This window comes from Antechinus flavipes, chromosome 1 (genome assembly GCF_016432865.1).
Source record: "Antechinus flavipes isolate AdamAnt ecotype Samford, QLD, Australia chromosome 1, AdamAnt_v2, whole genome shotgun sequence".
NCBI classification, from domain to species: Eukaryota; Metazoa; Chordata; class Mammalia; order Dasyuromorphia; family Dasyuridae; genus Antechinus; species Antechinus flavipes.
In genome coordinates, this window is record NC_067398.1 from 228,280,725 (window position 1) to 228,301,727 (window position 21,003).

At 35.3% G+C, this 21,003-nt stretch overlaps 1 protein-coding gene across 1 annotated transcript; it reads right to left on the reverse strand.

The window, feature by feature from the left end:
• Positions 1-11,409: 11,409 nt before the first annotated feature.
• Positions 11,410-21,003, reverse strand: SPINK4 (serine peptidase inhibitor Kazal type 4). Its single transcript, XM_051997385.1, has 4 exons — positions 20,878-21,003; positions 17,053-17,093; positions 14,583-14,695; positions 11,410-11,578 (listed from the first exon to the last, which is right to left on the reverse strand). The coding sequence occupies exons 1-4, from the start codon at positions 20,933-20,935 to the stop codon at positions 11,533-11,535; spliced, it is 258 nt and encodes an 85-aa protein (XP_051853345.1). The 5' UTR covers positions 20,936-21,003; the 3' UTR covers positions 11,410-11,532.

The window sequence follows — 21,003 nt, forward strand, 5'->3', positions numbered from 1 at the left end:
ATTGTGAAAGAAAGTGCCTTCACTGAGTTCAAGTCATCAGACCTAGATGAATGGAAATAATTTACAGATGTGATTACTAATTTGTGTTAATTATCTTTGAAGAAATAGGGAGAATGGGAAGGTGCCCTAGTATTGGAGACTGTTTTGATTTAGACAAAAATGTTTTTCAATTAACATTTTATTTGTACAACTACATCCTAAGTTGCCCCTCTCTGTCAGGAGGTAGAGAGCATGACAGCATATCTTTCATCAGGAATACTCTGGAATTAATGATTGTCATTGCATTAATTAGTTCTTAAGTCTTTCAGGGTTGTTGGTTTTTACTATGTTACTGTATAAATTTGATACTGAAGTTTCTACCCTTTTCTTCATTTTTTGTGCTGTGAAACCAAAGTCTCTTCTATAATGACAGACCTTCAAATACTTGAGCAGTTATATCCTTTCCTTCTCTTAGTGAGTGAATTCAATTTTACATCAAGGTTTTCTCTTGAATCTATTGCTTTATCATATAACCATTCTTACACTGTCAAGCTTCAGTTTTGGATTACTCTCACAATCCACCTTCACTATATATGCCACTGAACCAAACCAAAGGAAAATCAAAAAGTGTGCAAATACAATTTTATGTATATAAACTTATTTTGACAAAGCAATTCTTTTACACTTCTATAAATGATTCATTATCTCACTTTCCACAATGACTTTCCAAATCTTTTCATCCCTCTTCAAATCTCCTGTGATTCTTCCTTTCCCCACTCTCTCAGCCCCTCAGTAATTTTTTTACTCATTTTTAAAAACTTATTTTATTGAAAAAACTACAGCCATCCATATCCAGAGATAGAACTATAGAAATTAAGTGTGGATCAAAACATACTATTTTCACTTTGTTTTTTTCTTTCTTGTAGTTTTTCCCCTTTTGGTCTGATTTTTCTTGCCCAACATGACAAAATATGGAAATATTTTTAAAAGGATTGAACATACTTAACCTATATCATATTGCCTGCTATATTGGGGAGAAGGGAGGTAAGGGAAAGAGGGAGAAAAATTTGGAACACAAAGACATAAAAAATGAATTTTTCTTTCTTTTTTTTAATTATAGCTTTTTATTTACAAGATATATGCATGGGTAATTTTTCAGCATTGGCCCTTGCAAAACCTTCTGTTCCAACTTTTCCTCTCCTTGCCCCCACTCCCTCCCCTAGATGGCAGGTAGACCCATACATGTTAAATATGTTAAAGTATATATTAAATACAATATATTTATACATATCCATATAGTTGTTTTGCTGCACAAGAAAAATTGGGCTTAGACATAAGGTAAAAATAACCTGAAAAGGAAATCAAAAATGCAAACAAACAATAACAGAGTGAAAATGCAATGTTGTGGTTCATACTCATTAGTTCTTTCACTGGGGGTAGCTGGTTCTCTTCATTATTGAACAAATGGAACTGATTTGGTTCATCTCATTGTTGAAGAGAGTCATGTCCATCAGAATTGATCATCATATAGTATTGTTGTTGAAGTATATAATGATCTCCTGGTCCTGCTCATTTTACTCATCATCAGTTCATGTAAGTCTCTCCAGGCCTTTCTGAAATCATCCTGCTGGTCATTTCTTATAGAACAATAATATTCCATAACATTCATATACCACAACTTATTCAGCCATTCTCCAATTGATGGACATCGATTTAATTTCCAGTTTCTAGCCATTACAAAAAGGCTACCACAAACATTTTGGCACATACAGGTCCCTTTCCCTTCTTTAAAATCTCTTTGGGATATAAGCCTAGTAGTAACACTACTGGATCAAAGGGTATGCAGAGTTTGGTAACTTTTTGAGCCTAGTTCCAAATTGCTCTCCAGAATGGCTGGATGGGTTCACAATTCCACCAATAATGCACCAGTGTCCCAGTTTTCCTGCATCCTCTCCAATATTCAGCATTATCTTTTCCTGTCATCCTAACCAATCTGATAGGTATGTAGTGATATTTCAGAGTTGTCTTAATTTGCAATTCTCTGATTAATACTGATTTGGAGCATCTTTTTATATGGCTAGAAATAGTTTCTATTTCTTCATCTGAAAATTGTCTATTCGTATCCTTTGACCATTTATCAATTGGAGAATGGCTTGATTTCTTATAAATTAGAGTCAATTCTCTATATATTTTGGAAATGAGGCCTTTATCAGAACCTTTGACTGTAAAAATGTTTTCCCGGTTTATTGCTTCCCTTCTAATCTTCTTTGCATCAGTTTTGTTTGTACAAAAGCTTTTTAATTTGATATAATCAAAATTTTCTATTTTGTAATCAATAATGATCTCTAGTTCTTCTTTGGTCACAAATTGTTTCTTTCTCCACAGGTCTGAGATGTAAATTATCCTATGTTCTTCTAATTTATTTATAATCTCATTCTTTATGCTTAGATCATGAATCCATTTTGAACTTATCTTGGTATACGGTGTTAAGTGTGGGTCAATGCCTAGTTTCTGCCATATTAATTTCCAATTTTCCCAGCAGTTTTTGCCAAATAGTGAATTTTTATTCCAAAAGTTGGGGTCTTTGTTTTTGTAAAACAGTAGATTTCTATAGTTATTGACTATTTTGTCCTATGAACCTATCCTATTCCACTGATCAGCTAGTCTATTTCTTAGTCAATACCAAATGATTTTGGTGACTGCTGCTTTATAATATAGTTTTAGATCAGGCACAGCTAGGCCATCTTCATTTGATTTTTTTTTTTTTTTAGTTCCTTTGAAAGTCTTCACTTTTTATTCTTCCATATGAATTTTGTTGTTATTTTTCCTAGGTCATTAAATTAGTTTTTTGGGAATCTTGATTGGTATAACTAGATTAGTTTAGGTAATATTATCTTCATTTTATTTGCTCGACCTATCCAAGAGCACTTAATATTTTTCCAATTGGTTAGATCTGACTTTATTTGTGTGGAAAGTGTTTTGTAGTTTTGCTCATATAGTTCCTGACTTTCCCTTGGCAGATAGATTCCCAAATATTTTATACTATCAGCAGTTACTTTAATGGAATTTCTCTTTGGAACTCTTAAGTGTTGGATTTTGTTAGTGATATATAAGAATGCTGATAATTTATGTGGGTTTATTTTGTATCCTGCAACTTTGCTAAAAGTGTCAATTATTTCTAATAGCTTTTTAGTAAAATCTCTAGGGTTCTCTAAGTATACCATCATATCATCTGCAAAGAGTGATAATTTGGTTTCCTCATTACCTACTCTAATTCCTTTAATCTCGTTCTCAACTCTTATTGCTGAAGCTAGCATTTCTAATACAATATTGAATAATAATGGTGATAGTGGGCAACCTTGTTTTACTCCTTGTTTCACCTTATTGGGAATGGTTCCAGTTTATCCCCATTACATATGATGCTTACTCACTATTTTAAGAAAAAGCCATTTATTCCTATACTTTCAAGTGTTTTTAATAGGAATGGATCTTGGATTTTATCAATGCTTTTTCTGCATCTATTGAGATGATCATATGGTTTTTGTTAATTTGGTTATTGATGGAGTCAGTTATGCTAATAGTTTTCCTAATATTGAACCAGCCCTGCATTCCTGCATAAATCCTACTTGTTTATGGTATATTATCCTAGGGATGATTTTCTGTAATCTTTTTGCTAATGTTTTATTTAAGATTTTTGCATCAAAATTCATTAGGGAGATTGGTCTATAATTTTCTTTCTCTGTTTTCAACTTATTTAGTTTAGGTATCAGTACCATGTCTGTGTCATAAAAAGAATTTGGTAGAAGTCCTTCATTCCCTATTTTTTCAAATAATTTATATAACATTGGCGTTAATTGTTCTTTAAATGTTTGGTAGAATTCAAATGTAAATCCATCTGGTCCTGGGGATTTTTTCTTAGGGAGTTGATTAATAGTTTGTTCTATTTCTTTTTCTGAAAAGGGACTATTTAAGCAATTTATTTCCTCTGTTAATCTGGGCAGCCTATATTTTTGAAGGTAGTCATCCATTTCACTTAGGTTATCAAATTTATTGGCATAAAGTTGGGCAAAGTAACTCCTAATTATTGCTCTAATTTCCTCTTCATTGGTGGAAAGTTCTCCCTTCTCATTTTTAAGACCAACAATTTGATTTTCTTCTTTACTTTTTCTAATCAAATTTACCAAATGTTTATCTATTTTGTTGTTTTTTCATAAAACCAACTCTTAGTTTTATTAATTCAATAGTTTTTTTACTTTCAATTTTATTAATTTATCCTTTTAATTTTAGAATTTCAAGTTTATTATTTGATTGGGGGGTTTTTAATTTGCTCTTTTTCTAGCTTTTAAAATTGTATTCATTGATCTTTTCTTTCTCTATTTTATTAAAATAAGCCTTTAGAGATATAAAATTTCCCCTTATATAAAAATGAATGTTGAAAGATTATGTGATGATCAATTTTGATGGACATGGCTCTTTTCAACAATGAGGTGATTCAGGCCAATTCTAAAAGACTTGTGATGGAGAGCGCCATCTGCACCCAGAGAAAGCAATATGGTGACTGAATGTGGAATATAGCATAGTATTTTCGCCTTTTTTGTTGTTGTTTGCTTACTTTTTGTTTTCTTTCTTATTTTTGTTCCTTTTTGATCTGATTTTTTTTCTGAGGCATTTGGGGTTTAAATGACTTGCCCAGGGTCACACAGCTAGGAAGTGTTAAGTGTCTGACAACAGATATGAACTCAGGTCCTCCTGACGTCAGGGTTGCTACTCTATCCACTGTGCCACCTAGTTGTCCCATAATCTGATTTTTTTTGTGCAGCCTAATAATTGTGGAAATATGTATAGAACTGCACATGTTTAACATATATTGGATTGCTTGCTATCTAAGAGAAGGGGTGGGAGGAAGAAGGGAGAAAAAATTTGGAACAGGGTTTTACTAGGGTGATTCTTGAAAACTGAGCATATATTTTGAAATTAAAAAGCTATTTTTAAAAAAATAATGAAAACTATCTTGACATATATTTGGAAAAATTAAATACTATTGGGGTGGGGTGGGGTGGGGGATTCTCTTTCATATTTCACATTACTCAAATGACACTATCTCCCTTTCACTCCATGTCATATGAAAAGGTGAGCCAAAGCAAATACATATACAAGTGAAACCATTGCATTTCTTCTCCTGAAGATTGTCCCATCACTTCAGTCTTGACTATTGACTGCTTCCATACTGCTTAATAACAGGGGGAATAACATTCCCCCAATCTTCAAAAAGTCCTCATTTGTTTCTTCCATCCCTACCAACCATTATCCTACATCTCCTCTTCCTTTTGTGGCTAAATAGAAGGCTGCCTACAATTAATGCCTCCATTTCCTTTCCTCTTAATTCTTCTTAATTCTGCAGTCTGGCTCTCAACCTCATTATTTAATTGAGACTGCTTTGTCCAAAGTTACCAATGAGTTCTTAATTTCCAAATTCAATGGCATTTTCTCATTCCTCTTCCTTGACCTCTCTACCCACCTTTAACATTGTTGATTACTCTCTTCTCTTTGATATTCCTTTCTCTGTTTTCATAACATTGATCTCCCCTGATTCTTCTCTGTCTAATCAATTTCCTTTGCTGGATTTTCAATTAGTTCTTGATCATCAATCATAAGTATCTTTCAAGACCTTATCTTGGGTCCTTTTCTCTTTCTCTTTATACATTTTTACCTGGTGATATTATCAGTTCACATGAATTCAGTTTCTATGTGGATGGATCCTCAAGTTGTCTTGTCTATCCCTAATCTTTCTGCTGTCTCACATCTCCAACTACCTATAGTATATCTTAAATTATATGTGCTGTAGACATCTTACACTCAACATGTTCAAAACAAGTCATTATCTCTCCCCTAAGCTCTTTCTAATTTTCTCATTATTGTCAAGAACATCATCTTTCCATTCTCCACCATGTTGATGGTATAGGCCATTGTGTCCAGATCATACCTAGATTATTGCAATAGTTTTCTGGTTGATATTCCTATCTCAAGTCTCCCCCCACTTCAGTTTCATCCTCCATTCAGTTGTAAATCAATCTTCCTAAAGTGCAGGTCTGACCAACAGATCCCAGTCACTTACAAGATCAAATATACCATTATCTGTATGGCATTTAACATCCTTCATAACCTATCTCTTACCTTTCCATTTTTTCCATATTTTATTCCCCTCCATAAAATCCACAAGCCAGTGACACTAGCCTCCATGCCATTCCTTGAACAAAGACATTTCTGTTTCTTGGCTTCATGAATTTTCACTAACTGTCCCTTTGCAGTCTCTCTTTCCTTACCTCCTTCTTAACTTCCTTCGTTTCATCTAAAATTCCATCTTCAACAAAAAGCCTTTTCCAACCCCCTTAATGCTAGTTCCTTCCTTTTGACATTAACTACAATTTGTCCTGTATATATATCTTATTGTACATAGCACTTTACACTTTATTTTCCCACTAGATTGAGTTCCTTGTGAGTAGAAACTATCCTTTGCCTTTCTTGGTAACTGTAGAATTTAGTATAGTGCTTGGCAACTAACAGATGCTTAACAAATGCTTATTAACTGATTATAGTGTATACTATATATACTAGGATATATACTATACCCTAGTATAGTATACTTTCCTTAATGTGGCCCAAGATCACATTAGCTTTTCTGTTTGCTACATCACATTGCTGACATATTGAGCAGTCATTAAGATTCCCATATCTGTTTCAAACCAACTGCTTTCTAATCATGTCTCCTCCATCTTGTGCTTGTGAAACTGATTTTTTTGTACCCAAATGTAAGACTTTACATTTTTCAAATACTACATATGATATAGGACCATCTGACCTGAGGACTAAGTTAGGGTTCTTGTGTCAATCTATATATTAAATTTTAGTAAAGTTTAGATTTTTTGAGATAAAAATACAATTTTTCATATTTCCTTTCTTATAATGGACATGAACCCCATTTTGGAGACCACTGATTGAACCTCTATTTCTCTAACTTTTCTACAAGAATTATATGATAAAATTTATCAAATTATTCTTTGAAATCTAGGAAAATTCTACTTACAGATTATCCTTATCTACTAGTTTAGCAACCTTGATAAATGTATAAGGTCAGCTTAACACATTTGTTCTTGATGAAGTCATTTTGATTCTTGGTAATCACCAATCAGTAAATTAATAATCTTTAGACACATTTATTAAGTATGCTAGATATTTCTCTTTCTAGATATTTGCTAGTCATCTCATCAATAATCTCCTCTTGAATTGATGTTAAGACTATTCTCTTCCCTTTTTTTTTGAAAAGTTTGACAACTTCCCTAAATTGAGTTCCTTGAAGGCAGCCTCAGGACTTAGCACAGAGCCAATCACTTAATAAATATTTATTGACTGAACTGACACTTAGTTTTTATTGATGGCCTAGGAAAGCCATATTGTCATCATAAGAAAAATGAAAGTAAATTTGACCCAGCTCATCCAGCAGCTAGCAACAGAACTCTCGGTTTTTAAAGTTTTTCAAGTTTTTAAACTCTGGGTTTTTTAAAGATTTTTTTTTCAAACAGAAGGGCAGATTTTGTAGAACTCGTAGCCAGAGAAGTGAATGAAGTGATGCTGATATGGGCTCCTATGTAGTATTGGAAGACTGGACCTAGGTTGTTAATCCTATGGTGCCTTATTAAAAGCTTGTGTCAAGGGCAATTGTATCCCATACTCTGGGCTGAGCCCCACCCCATGGCAACTGGCTTTAATTATGGATCTCCATCATGTAACCATGTAGGCCAATAAATAAAACAAATAAAAAAATGCTAGAAAAACGATACCACGAAATTCATGATCTGTGCAGTAAGTAATTCTGTTTCCCTCAAACTTACAGAATCCCTAAGAATCCTTAGCCCACTTAGCATTCCTAGGCCATCCAAATCTCTGCAGACAAACCAGTTTCCCAAAGGCCAGAGCCAGGGTTCCTGGTCATCCTAGCTGAGGGGACCAATAGCCATAGGCCTGAAACCACAGTGTATTGGAAAGGGGAGAGGAGGTAGTAAGATTGATAACTATGGATAACCAGGTAACTATGGTAGCAGGAGACTTCAAAAGATAGAGGCACTTCAGTTTCCACTGACATTTTGGGCTGAAAGGGAGGAGTATCCTTCAGTTGCATGAAGGTGGAAGAGATCCCCTATCAAATCAATTAAAAAGCATTTGCTAAACAGTTTACCATGTGCCAGTGTTGCTAATTAATTAGACATACTTTTCAGTGAATGCAACCAAACTATTCATCAAAGTGTGCAAATATAACTCTCTAAGAACTACCTGATTGACTTCTGATTGCCTTTTTTCATACCAGACTTGACGTCTTCCCTCTCTGCCTAGCTGGAGGTCATATATCTTCTCTATGGGGTAGTTGTCCGGCAAATCTATGTAATCTCTGTCAACCAATCAGCACTGTCCTCAAGCCAAGATGGCCTTATACAAGACTCAAGTACAGGAAATGCAAGAACCAGTGCTAGTGAGGCAGATGGGATTCTGGTATGTTTTTGTATTTTTATGCCTATTCCAAAGTTCTTTACCACAAAATGTGATTTGTAGTTTACTTTAAAATTACTGATAAAATGATATATTGCTTTTCTTCTCAAGGAGAGGGGTAGGAGAAGGAAGGGAGAGATTAAACAAATATTTTTTAAAAAATTTTAATGTAATTGGGAAACATTTAACTAAATAAAAATGTATTTTAAAATTATTTTTAAAGTTATCTGTAATATTTTTTCATTATCTTTTCAGAGTCCATTTATATTATGAGCTGTTTAAGAATATACACATATTACTTAACATCATAATGCACAAAGTTCCTATCGTATTATTGAAGGACAACTTGTAGAAGAACAACTTACTCAAAACAACTTGGATACAAAATAGAGGCTTACGCCTAAATGGAATCATTTATACTTAGTTGACAAATTATTTTCTTAAGATAGTAAAACTTATTCTCACCACATTATCTTTTATAATAAATTGGCAACATTCCTAATATCTTACTAGGTGTTAAAACTTATTCTCATTAAACTCTGGAGTAAAAAGAAAGGCAAAAACAGACTTTGTTCTCAACAGGATAAATGGTTGGATATGGTATATAGACAGAGTAGATGGAAGATAATATGAAAGTGCTAGCCGTTGGGCAGACCCAGAAAGGCCTCCAGCCAAAGGTTGAGATATGTACTGAGTTTTGAAAGAAGCCAGAGAAAAGAAGATATGGTGGAAAGGAGAGGAGACATGTCATTCCAGGTATGATGGACAGCTAGTACAAAAATAAAACTAGGAAATGAAGTGTCTTTGTATTATTCAATTTTATCCATATTCAGTGATCAAACCTCTTTATAGAAAAGTGAGAAAGGAAGACCACAAACCTAAGAGTCAGTTGTCTTTGGGTCAAGTCTTTATTGACTTGCAGCTTGCTGGTGATTGTAATCAAATCATTTAACCTTTCCCACACTCAGTTTCCCCATATGTAGAATGAGAGTTGGATTAAATATGCACTTAAGATTTTAGAGTTTTATGACTTAAAGGTTAGGTTGGCTTTTTATTTTGATGTCTTTCTAGTGGAAAGAAGGGAGCCAATTGTTTTTTTTATTTTTATTTTTTGATGGATGTGACTCTTTTTTTTTTCTTTTTCTTTTTTTTTAATTTTATTTTATTTAATAATAACTGTATTGACAGAATCCATGCCAGGGTAATTTTTTACAATATTATCCCTTGCACTCGCTTATGTTTCGTTTTTTCCCCTCCCTCCCTCCACCCCCCCCCCCCCCCCCCCCCGGCCCAAGATGGCAAGCAGTCCTATATATGTTAAATATGTTGCAGTATATCCTAGATATAATACATATTTGCAGAACCAAACAGTTTTCTGTTTCACAGGGAGAATTGGATTCAGAAGGTAAAAATAACTCGGGAAGAAAATCAAAAATGCAAATAGTTCACATTCGTTTCCCAGTGTTCCTTCTTTGGGTGTAGCTGTTTCTGTCCATCATTTATCCATTGAAACTCAGTTAGGTCTCTTTGTCATAGAAATCCACTTCCATCAGAATACATCCTCATACAATATCATTGTCGAAGTGTATAATGATCTCCTGGTTCTGCTCATCTCACTCAGCATCAGTCCATGTAGGTCTCTCCAAGCCTCTCTGTATTCATCCTGTTGGTCATTCCTTACAGAATAATAATATTCCATAACATTCATATACCACAATTCACCCAGCCATTCTCCAATTGATGGGCATCCATTCATTTTCCAGTTTCTAGCCACTACAAACAGGGCTGCCACAAACATTTTGGCACATACAGGTCCCTTTCCTTTTTTTAGTATTTCTTTGGGATATAAGCCCAATAGAAACACTGCTGGATCAAAGGGTATGCACAGTTTGATAACTTTTTGGGCATGATTCCAGATTGCTCTCCAGAATGGTTGGATTCGTTCACAACTCCACCAACAATGCATCAGTGTCCCTGTTTTCCCGCATCCCCTCCAACATTCATCATTATTTTTTCCTGTCATCTTAGCCAATCTGACAGGTGTGTAGTGATATCTCAGAGTTGTCTTAATTTGCATTTCTCTGATCAATAGTGATTTGGAACACTCTTTCATGTGAGTGGTAACAGTTTCAATTTCATCATCTGAAAATTGTCTGTTCATATCCTTTGACCATTTATCAATTGGAGAATGGTTTGATTTTTTATAAATTTGAGTCAGTTCTCTATATATTTTGGAAATGAGGCCTTTATCAGAACCTTTAATTGTAAAGATGTTTTCCCAGTTTGTTGCTTCCCTACTAATCTTGTTTGCATTTGTTCTGTTTGTACAAAGGCTTTTTAATTTGATATAATCAAAATTTTCCATTTTGTGATCAGTAATGGTCTCTAGTTCATCTTTGGTCACAAATTTCTTTCTCCTCCACAAGTCTGAGAGATAAACTATCCTATGTTGGGAGCCAGTTGTGATGTTGCATGCCCATAATCGCTGCTAGTGGGGAGGCTGAAGAAGGTGGATCAATTGAATCCAGGAGTTTTGATCTTTTCTAGGGATCAGTAATGGGATCTGGCCCATGGTATAGTTGCTGTATTCTAATTTATCAAAATAGGGAGATCCAGAAGAGAGAGACAGAGACAAAGAATCAGCAAGGAAAGGAAGAAAAAAAGCAAAGAAAAAAAGAGAAACAAAAAAAAGAGAATTCTATCTCCCTTTTCTTCCTTACTCCCTCTTCCTTTCCCAGAACCAATTTATTCTCTTACCTTCAAATGTTTTCCCTTGATGAAGAAATACTTAGTGTATTCTCTGTACTGAAATGCAAGTAGTGACCTATTGGTGATAGCCTCTGACCTTCATAAAGTTCCTTTGATGATTTCAATGACAATACTCATTAATTCTGCATATTAACTTTATTGCACTTTATATAGAATGTATATAATGTGGATAGGGAGAAGGGATCATATTTCTGAAACAATTAGAAAAGATCCACATCTAGTTTTCTATTGAGTGTTTCTTCTTTAGCATACTCCATCCTTTATAATCTGGATATCCCGTTTAGTTTTCCTACAATTAAAGGAGAAAAAAAAATTAATTACAAATTATGAATAGATTTCTATTTTCTCATCACTATGACTACTATATCATAGAATCATAGCTACAGAGCTAAAAGAATAATATTTAAAATTCTGTAGGTACCCCAGCCCTCAGCCCCATTTTTTACATAAGAAAATTTAGATTCAGAGAAATGACTTGCCCACAGTCACAAGGGGGCAGGGTTGGGAATTTGCATCCAGGTCCTTTTACTTCAAATCCACTGTTCTTTCCACTGTACCTTGCAATCTATTTATACTTAATTTTAATATATCTATTTTTAAGTATTAGATCTCCCTAAAGGCAACATGGCAAAATGGATAAAAATGTTCTAGTATGAGTCAGGAAAACCAGAATTCAAATCTTTCTTCTAAAATTCACTAACTATATGACCCTGGGCAATTCCCTGATCTTCCCCTTCCCTTCCCCCCAGGCAATTGGGATTAAGTGACTTTCCCAGGATCACACAGCTAGGATGTATTAAGTGTCTGAGGCCAAATTTGCACTCAGAACCTCCTGACTTCAGGTGCTTAATCCATTGTACCACTAGATGCCCCTCCCTGAGTTGTTCCATTAACTTCTTTGTCCTTCAGGTCATTGCCTTTGATTAAATTATTGAAAAGATCCTTCAATATTCAACATTTTTTTTTAATCATAGCTTTATTCAATGTTGCCTTGATGAACTTGATTGGATTCAGGAAAACTATGCCAATGGATATCCTATGAAGCTGTAAAAGCTTGGAGTATAGATTTGGCAATGAAAGATCTAGGAACCAGATTATTTAAACTTGGAGAGGCTAGATGCCAGGTGATGAAGAGCATATTTTAACCATAGTAGCTCCTGAAACTATCTACTAAAGAAACTTAGAGGTGCTGGGATTTGCCTTGCTGGAAGGAGTGCCCATACTGATGAAATCATGGCTCTTTTCAAGTACTGATTCATTTTTGTTCTCCCACCAATAAAAAGGTGACGTTGAAGCCTTGTTCTGTATGACATGACCAATAAGATGGAGAATTAGACATTTTCTCTAATCCTCACAACTTCTCAAATCTCTGCAAAATAGGAATTAGACACAAGATATAAAGCAATTTCAGCTGACTCCATAACCCAGGATGCAAAGAACCCCAATAAAGTAAAAACTCAATGTATTAACAACATAAAAGAATCTCTAATTCCTAATGTACTTATTCTGCAACTTCTTTTCCCATCATCCACCGTAGTCCCATCAGTAGGGCTATATAAGGTATATAACAGAACTCAACTCTACAGCTTTACCCACTCCAGTGCCTCAGAGATCCAAATAGCAGAAATTTGCTCAGGCAGCAATAACAGTGTGGCAGCTTTTTGTGCTTCAGCGTTCAGTCAGAAAATAAAGAAAGGGAAAAGGGATGAGACACATATGTGTAGTTGTGTGGCAATCAAGTAGGCCAGAGGGAAAGAGCCCAGCTTTCATTTGGAACCAGTTCTGTCCCCTACCCCACCAAAGTCATTTAGGGCAGAGACCAAGAATTGGGAGAATTGCCTAGTATGTGAGGAGGCTAAGATACTTTGAGATCCAGTCCTCTGGGAAACTGCCATCAAAGAGGAGAGAGTAAAAAAGTGAGCAATAGGGGAAAATAAAGAACAAGAACTATTCAGATCTCAAGAGAAGAAAACTCAGCTAAAGACCTCAATTTTAAGCAGAAATGCCCTCCAAAATGAACAAAAAGAGTTGCAGTATCAACATCATCTCTGAAACTTACTGTATTTTGGGAAGCTATCATTATATTCTATTGAAAAAGATTATTAGTCTATTGGGAAGGTGGAGGTGAAAGGAAGAGGCTGAAGAGAGGAGAAAGAACTTAAACTTCTCTTGTGGTCGACTTTCCTCCCAAATACTTGGGTTTTGTTTGTTTGTTGTTGTTAATATTAGAATCAGCATAAGTATAATGGAAGAAGAGAAGTTAGATTTAGATTTGGAAGGAATATTTGAGATCATCTAGTCCAATCTCTCTTAGGTAATTCTGTGGATAATGTGCCAGGCCTGGAGTCAGGAAGTCTTATTTTCTTGAGTTCAAATTCAGCCTTAGACACTTATTAGCTGTATGACACTTAACTCTGTTTGTCTCAGTTTCCCCATCTATAAAATGGACTGGAGAAGGAAATGGCAAACCATTCTAATATCTTTGCCAAGAAAACCCCACGCGGGATCACAAGGGGCTATACAGGACTGAAAAATGACTGAACAATAAAAGTTCAACTTCTTGATAATTGTATGAAGCTTTATTATGGTGCACAAGAAAAAATCAGCTTTTACAGCTTCATAACATTGAATAAAGCTATGATTAAAAAAAAAATCTTGAATATTGAAGAATCCTCTCAATAATTTAATCAAAGGCAATGACCTGAAGGACAAAGAAGCTAATGAAAAAACTCAGGGAGGGGCAGCTAGTGGTGCAGTGGATAGAGCACCAGCCCTGAAGTCAGGAGGTCCTGAGTTCAAATGTGACCTAAGGGACTTAATACGTTCTAGCTGTGTGACCCTGGGCAATCTTGGGCAAGATGAAGAAACAGACCTAAAGGAAGTTAAAGTTTTTCCTCAAGTCACATAGTTGGTAGGAGTTGGAGATAAGACATGAACTAGAGGCCCCCTGACTCTGGAGTCTGTGCTTATTCACAGCCTGAACAGCTCTCCTGAGTGGGACTAAAACTAGATTAAATTGGAATTGGGAAATAAAATAATAATATATGAATATTTTATCATATAAAATAATATAATTATATAATAAATTAATAGCATGATAATATAAAATAAGCAATAAGCAATGAAATTAAATACAATAGGACATATGTGCTTATCTAAGTTAATATGAAGTCAGGAGTAATACATATATAGCTTAATGACCATCATTATTATTTGAATTTGATTCCACGGATATGGATTATGTAGCAATACCAAAAGGCTCAGTTAAATGTAAAATTAGAAAATGAACTTACATTCTTGCAATACATAGCAGGCATTCATTATCATAGGTCTTCTCATCAGTTCCACAGACAGGTTGATACAATTTGGGGCACACTGGGATTTCCCCCATGTGTTCACAGATTGGCTGAGGAGAGATGTATATGTAATTCAGAAAGAGAAGTTCAGTATTCCCACTGGCATATTCTCTTTGGAAGGAGCTTTGTGGAAAAACTTCTTGATAATTGTTTAGGTTTCAGGAAAAGACTTTGCCACCCATATTCTCTGGGATGCTTAAGAGGAGGGCAAACCCATAAATTGTGAATATTCTCTATTTTAAAAATATTTATTATTTTTTGGAAATTGGGGTTAAGTGACTTTCACAGATTGCATAGGTCTCAATGTTTGGGGTCAGATTTGAACTCAATTCCTTCTGACCACACGTCCAGCAGAACATAACCTCTCAAGATAGAGTCAGATCCTCAGACACTCTCTATCTCAATTTTATATTAAAATTTTAATTCTTATTGCCCATTCCTGCCAAATCAACAGTAGCAGTTGACTGGTCCTTACAGATATGAACATTTCAGTAAGATAGAGCCGAAGTGTGAAGAGCTAGTCCAAGATTAAATGGTTCTATTTCTTCAACCTCAAAGGTTTTTGATTCATCTTTATGGCTATCACCTACATTATAAATTGTAATTCTTTTATGCCTTAGAAGCCAGTTTTATGAGTTGTTTTGATTTTTAAAAAGAATTGTCCATTTTTTTTGGATGAGTCTCTTGGAACTTAGGTAGGCTGAATTTCTAAAAGATAAGTCATTTATTAAAAGCTTACATATTGGCACATATGAAAGGCATTTTGCTAGGTTCTAAGATACAAAGGAATTAATTAATAATAAACAATAAATTAAATTACAATAGAACAATCCCAGCTCTGAAGGAGCTCACAGTTTAATAGGGGAGGGAATATTCTTATAACTAGTCAGCTATGTGGCTCAAGAGGTAAAAGCCCTGGGCCTGGAGTCCAGAAAAGATCTGAGTTCAAATTCATCCTCAGATTCTTATTTTTGTGTGATACTGGGCAAATCACTAATCTCTTTTATGCCTTAATCTAGGAGAAGGAAATGACAAACTGCCCCAGCATTTTTGCCAAGAAATCCCATGGACAGTATGGTCCATGTTGTTTGTTCTTGGGGAAGACCATCACGAAGGCAATATCATGATATGCAAGTGAGTTGGATTTAAGTGAGGGAGGCTGGGCAAGGTCACCTGCTGTCTCAGTTTCCCCTCCAGAGCCACCTGGGTCCAGTGACAAGATATAGATCAGGTCGACTGGGGATGGCCTTAGATGAAATTGCTACCCAGCCTTAATCATCAGATAGGTGTGAACTCAGTCAAACTGAGACCTGTGGAAGACCTTACTTTAAAGGTCACAAAGAATTGGGCACAACTGAACAACAACAAATATAAATCTTGGCTATCGTTAGCTATGCACAAATAAGATATATCCATTATAAATTGGAGATACTAAAGAAAGAAAAGCATTAAAAGGGATTAAGAAACATATTTTTCAGAAGGTAAGACTTGAGCTGAATAGCCAGGAGGAGGAGGCAAAAGCATCGTACTTGACAAGGCACTAGGAGACAAGGCTCACTGGGACCACAGAGTATGTGGAAGGGAATAAAGTAGAAGACTGGAATGGTGGGAAGCAACCAAGTTAAAAAGAACTTTGGAAGAGAACCATCTTCATCCAGAGAAAGGACTGTGGGGACTGAGTGTAGATCACAACATAGTATTTCACCTTTTTTTATTGTTGTTAATTTGCATTTTGTTTTTTTCTCATTTTTTTCTTTTTGATCTGATTTTTCTTGTGCACCATAATAAATGTGGAAATATATGTAGAAGAATTGCACATGTTTAACATATTGGATTGCTTGCAGTCTAGGGAAGGGGGCAGAGGGTAAGGAAGGAAAAAAATTGGAACACAAGGTTTTGCAGGGGTGAATAATGTTGATTGATATGCATATGTTTTGAAAATAAACAGCTTTAATAAAAAAAAAATGGAGCCTTGAAAAAAGCCAAGCAGAGGATGGTAGAGTAGAGGTTAAGTCGAGTTAATTGAGATTTCATATCGATAACTGATACTACATTTAGCTAATTCCTAGATGCAGAAAGGATTGATATAGTTACTGAATAGTAGACTATATACTCTCAGAAATCTCTAATTCTGTGAATATAGGAGGTACTCACACAGTATTTAACACATAGCATGCACTTAATAAATGTTTAGAAATTAATAGAGTTCCACTGTGATTTAATGAATAGAGAATAAATTCAGAATTTAACAGATCAAGTCTCTTCACAAAAACTGCCTACCTTTGTCGGACTCACTAGAGTTTGTGCTTTGCAGGCAAAGTCTTTGAAAGGGGTCTTAATAAATGTTTATTAATATTTTTGGATTGTTGATTGAATTAGAAGAGAAATATAGATTCATCCTTCTTACCATTTTCTGAAAAACAAATTCTCTTGCCTTCACTGGCTCTCCTGCAATACAAGGTAAAGTTAGTTCAGACAAAATCAAATAAGTAAGATGATTCATAAGATTTTTATTGTTACTCTTTGTAAAGTGTCAATATATTCTGTGTAAACTTCAAAATACTTATAGTCCTAACAGCCAACTTTCCAGTTGATACTAAAATCTGTCATGGACATTGTTCACAGTGGGGATTCTGTAAACTGAATTGAAAGAAATAAGGAATGAACCCTACTATGTCAGCAGGACTCTTCCTCACCCATAATATAGCCCAGGATCTAATTTAGAGTGAAGAACCTGGATTCTGTGCTAGCATGTCCCACTGCAAGAAGCTTCTGCATTGTACACAACCACAAGATTATGTGATGATCAATTGTGATGGGCTTGGCTCTGAACAATGAGGTGATTCAAAGCAATTCCAATAGACTTGTGATGGAACGAGCCACCTGCATCCAGAGAGAGGACTATGGAGACTAAATGTGGATCAAAGCATAATGTTTTCACTTTTTTTCTTATTGTTGTTTGTTTCCTTGCATTTTTTTCCTTTCTCATGTTGTTTGGATTTTTTTTTTTGCCTCTTTGATCTGATTTTTCTCATGAAGCATAACAAATATGGAAATATATTAAGGAGAACTGAACATGTTAAATTTATATTATACTTGCTGTCTTGGGTGGGGGAGAGAAAAATTTGGAACACAAGGTTTTGCCAAGGGTGAATGTTGAAAACTTCTTTGCAAGTATTTTGAAAAATAAAAAGCTATTATTATTTTTAAAAGGAGAAGAAGAAGCTTCTGGGTCCATTTGGTTCCCAGGGCCTTAGAGTATTTGGGATCTTGAGAGAAGAGATTTCTCATATTCCCATTTTATAGATGAGAAACAGAGGCAAATAGAGGTTGTGATTCACTCAGGGTCACACTACTAGGGTCTGAAGGTGAATTTGAACTCAAATCTTGTCTCCAAGTCTGCTGCTCTATCCACTGCACCATCTAACTGCCCCATGCTATTAGCAGGGCTCATTTGGTATCTGCTTACTATATGGGGTTCATAGCCATAAGCTCAGGGCAACTAGGGTTTTGTCTCCAGGTGCACATACTTCCAGGGTTTATAACTTCCTCCCTCTGGCTACTTAAACCTCCTCCATGGTCTGCCACTAGCTCCTGCTATCTGCCTTAATCACTGAATGAGTGGAGCTTCAAACAGACCAGCTCTCCCATTGCATACAGGGCCATCTCCAGTCATCCTGATCTACATCTGGCCACTGGACCCAGATGGATCTAGAGGAGAAACTGAGGCAGTTTCCTTCCCCCACTTAAATCCAATTCACTTGCATGTTATGTCATCACTCTTCGAGAACGGAAGACAAACAGCATTAACATCATTATGTCCCAGGATCTTATTCCATATCATTATGGGACTTACATTCCTGCTAACTCCCATGGACATAAGAGTCAGCCTTTACCTTAGGCTGACACGGTTGTACCTGTGGTTGGGTTATGTTCTTTGCTTCCTCATCCTTTCTCACTCTCATCCCTTATCTCAATTATTTTTGTCCCAGGTAATAATAATGTTCCTAGTAATGGATCCAGGCCTTACCTATACTTTTATACCTTCAAAACTACTTTTCCCTTTACCAGAATTACATCTGCCATCAGAAAACACAAAATGGGATAATGAATCACTTGTGAACTCTCCTTCCCATGTAGCCATAAAGATCCTTTATTCCTTATTTCATAAGTCTCCATCCTCTCCATTCTCCAAAACTTATTCTTTTTTTTATTTTTATTTTTAAAGCTTTTTATTTTCAAAACACATGCACAGGTAATTTTTCAACATTGATCCTAGCATACCCTTGTGTTTCAGATTTTCCCCTCCTTCCCCCATCCCCTCCCCTCGATGGCAAGCAATCCAATATATATTATCCATGTTAAAAATATGTGTTAAATCCAATATGTGTGAATATTATTATACAATTATCTTGCTGCACAAGAAAAATCAGATCAAAAAGGAAAGAAAATGAATAGAAAAACAAAATTCAAGCAAACCACAACAAAAAGACTGAGAATATTATGTTGTGAACCACACATAGTCCCCACAGTTTTCTCTGGCTGCGGATGACTCTCTTCATCACAAGGTCATTGGAACTGGCCGGAATCATCTCATTGTTAGAAAGACTCACGTAAAATATATATTTATTAAAAAAAAAACAATATCTTAATCAAACTATTTGACCTAAAAATGCAAGAACACTTTGCTGCAATTATAATTCAACTATACCCAGGATTTATAGAGGGCAGATTTTGGCTTATTATAAAGAAGAACTTCTGAGCAGTTTGAAATACCTAAAAATGTAATGAGTTGCCTCACAAAGTAGAGATGGGGAGGAAAGACTATATGATCCTGTTAAAACTGGTTTAGAGAGAATTCATGCTTAAGACAGAGGTTAAACAAAGTAATTTCTAAAGTCTTTTTTCTATGCTAAAAATCTGAATCCTGGAAGTCAGTCTTATTTACTTAGAATGCTTTTGCTGCTTGGGGTAGAAGGTAACTAGTTGATAACTAGGTGGTGCAGTTGAGTGCCAGGCCTAGAGTCAGGAAAATATGGATTCAAATCAGCTACTAATCCTGGGCAAGTCCTTAGCTTGTTTGTCTTAGTTTCCTCAACTGTAAAATTAGAATAATATTTTCCTTCCTGATACTCTGATCTTTATGTATCATTGTGTGTGTGGGGGGGTTAAAGTAGAGGAAGAGTGCCAGAATTGACTCTCTTGCTTGTTCCAATCCCTATTTCTGCCCTGTTCCTTCATCCCATTCTTTTTTTAAAAAAGATTTCAGCCTGCCAGATCCCAGTTGAACAAATTCAACAAACAGCACAAGATGCAGTTCCATCTTGGACACAACATCCCAGTTGCCAGTCATGGCAGCCAAAACCAAGACCACCATATTCATTATACTACCTCCTAGTCTTGTTGGGAGAATCAATTGAGATAATATTTGTACATACTTGGCATATTGTAAGCATTATTTAAATTCTTATCAGTAAATGTTTGATTTATATATCTATTTTACATACCTATATACTTTAGGTCACCTAAAAATTTCTCATGTGAAAAAAAGTCATAAATAAAAGTTAAGAATTTCTGATTTTAAGGCACAGTTCCAGTGTTATTTTCTCCAGGTCTTTCTTGATATAATATCATATAATACCACTAGCCAAAAGTGATCAGTCCTTCCTTAAAACTCACATATTACCTATCTTAGACACTTCATCTTTTCTCATTTACTACTTATTTGCATAATTTGTATACTTGTTTTTTTTTTTTCCTTCTAAGCCATAAGCTATTGAAGGGTAGGTGCTGTTGTTTATTCATTTTTTATGTGTCACACAGCATTTGCATATTGTAGGCACCTGACAGTTTGAGGAGCGAATATGAAGTGAATTCTAATATTTTGTAGAGATCTAAACAAATTTCATTACAGAGCAGATGTTTAACACCATAAAGTTTTGAAAGTCTTATCAGAGGATCAGCTTTATTTCCTGGGCAAGGTTTACTATTCAAGCAGAGTTCTTTTAGTATCCAGATTCATAGACTTTTTTTTTTTTCTAATTTCTGCATATCATGGGGAAGTTTAAATAGAGAAGGAGGGTTGCCAAAGTTGATTCCCTTGTTTATTCCAAGTTCAGTCTCTGCCCCTGTTCTTTGACTCCAAATAGCAAAGAATTTCAGCCTGCCAGATCCCAGTTCAACAAATTCAACAAACAACCCAAGATACAGTCCTAATTTGGTCCCAACTTACCCCATGCTCCAGTGATAGCAATCAGAGACAAGATGAGCATACACATTGTGACCTTCATGGTGCACTCAGCTCTGGGGTTGTGATGGAGACTGGAGTTGGGAAATGATGGTGGTGGAGAAATTACTC

What these genes read in the sequence shown, in the direction of transcription:
- SPINK4 (XM_051997385.1), bottom strand. Translation starts at nt 20,935, where the DNA reads ATGAAGGTCACAATGTGTATGCTCATCTTGTCTCTGATTGCTATCACT. An exon ending in AATTTGTTTTTCAGAAAATG is followed by an intron (nt 14,696 to 17,052) that starts GTAAGAAGGATG and finishes ATCTCTCCTCAG; the next exon opens with CCAATCTGTGAACACATGGG. An exon ending in CTGCTATGTATTGCAAGAAT is followed by an intron (nt 11,579 to 14,582) that starts GTAAGTTCATTT and finishes CTTTAATTGTAG; the next exon opens with GAAAACTAAACGGGATATCC.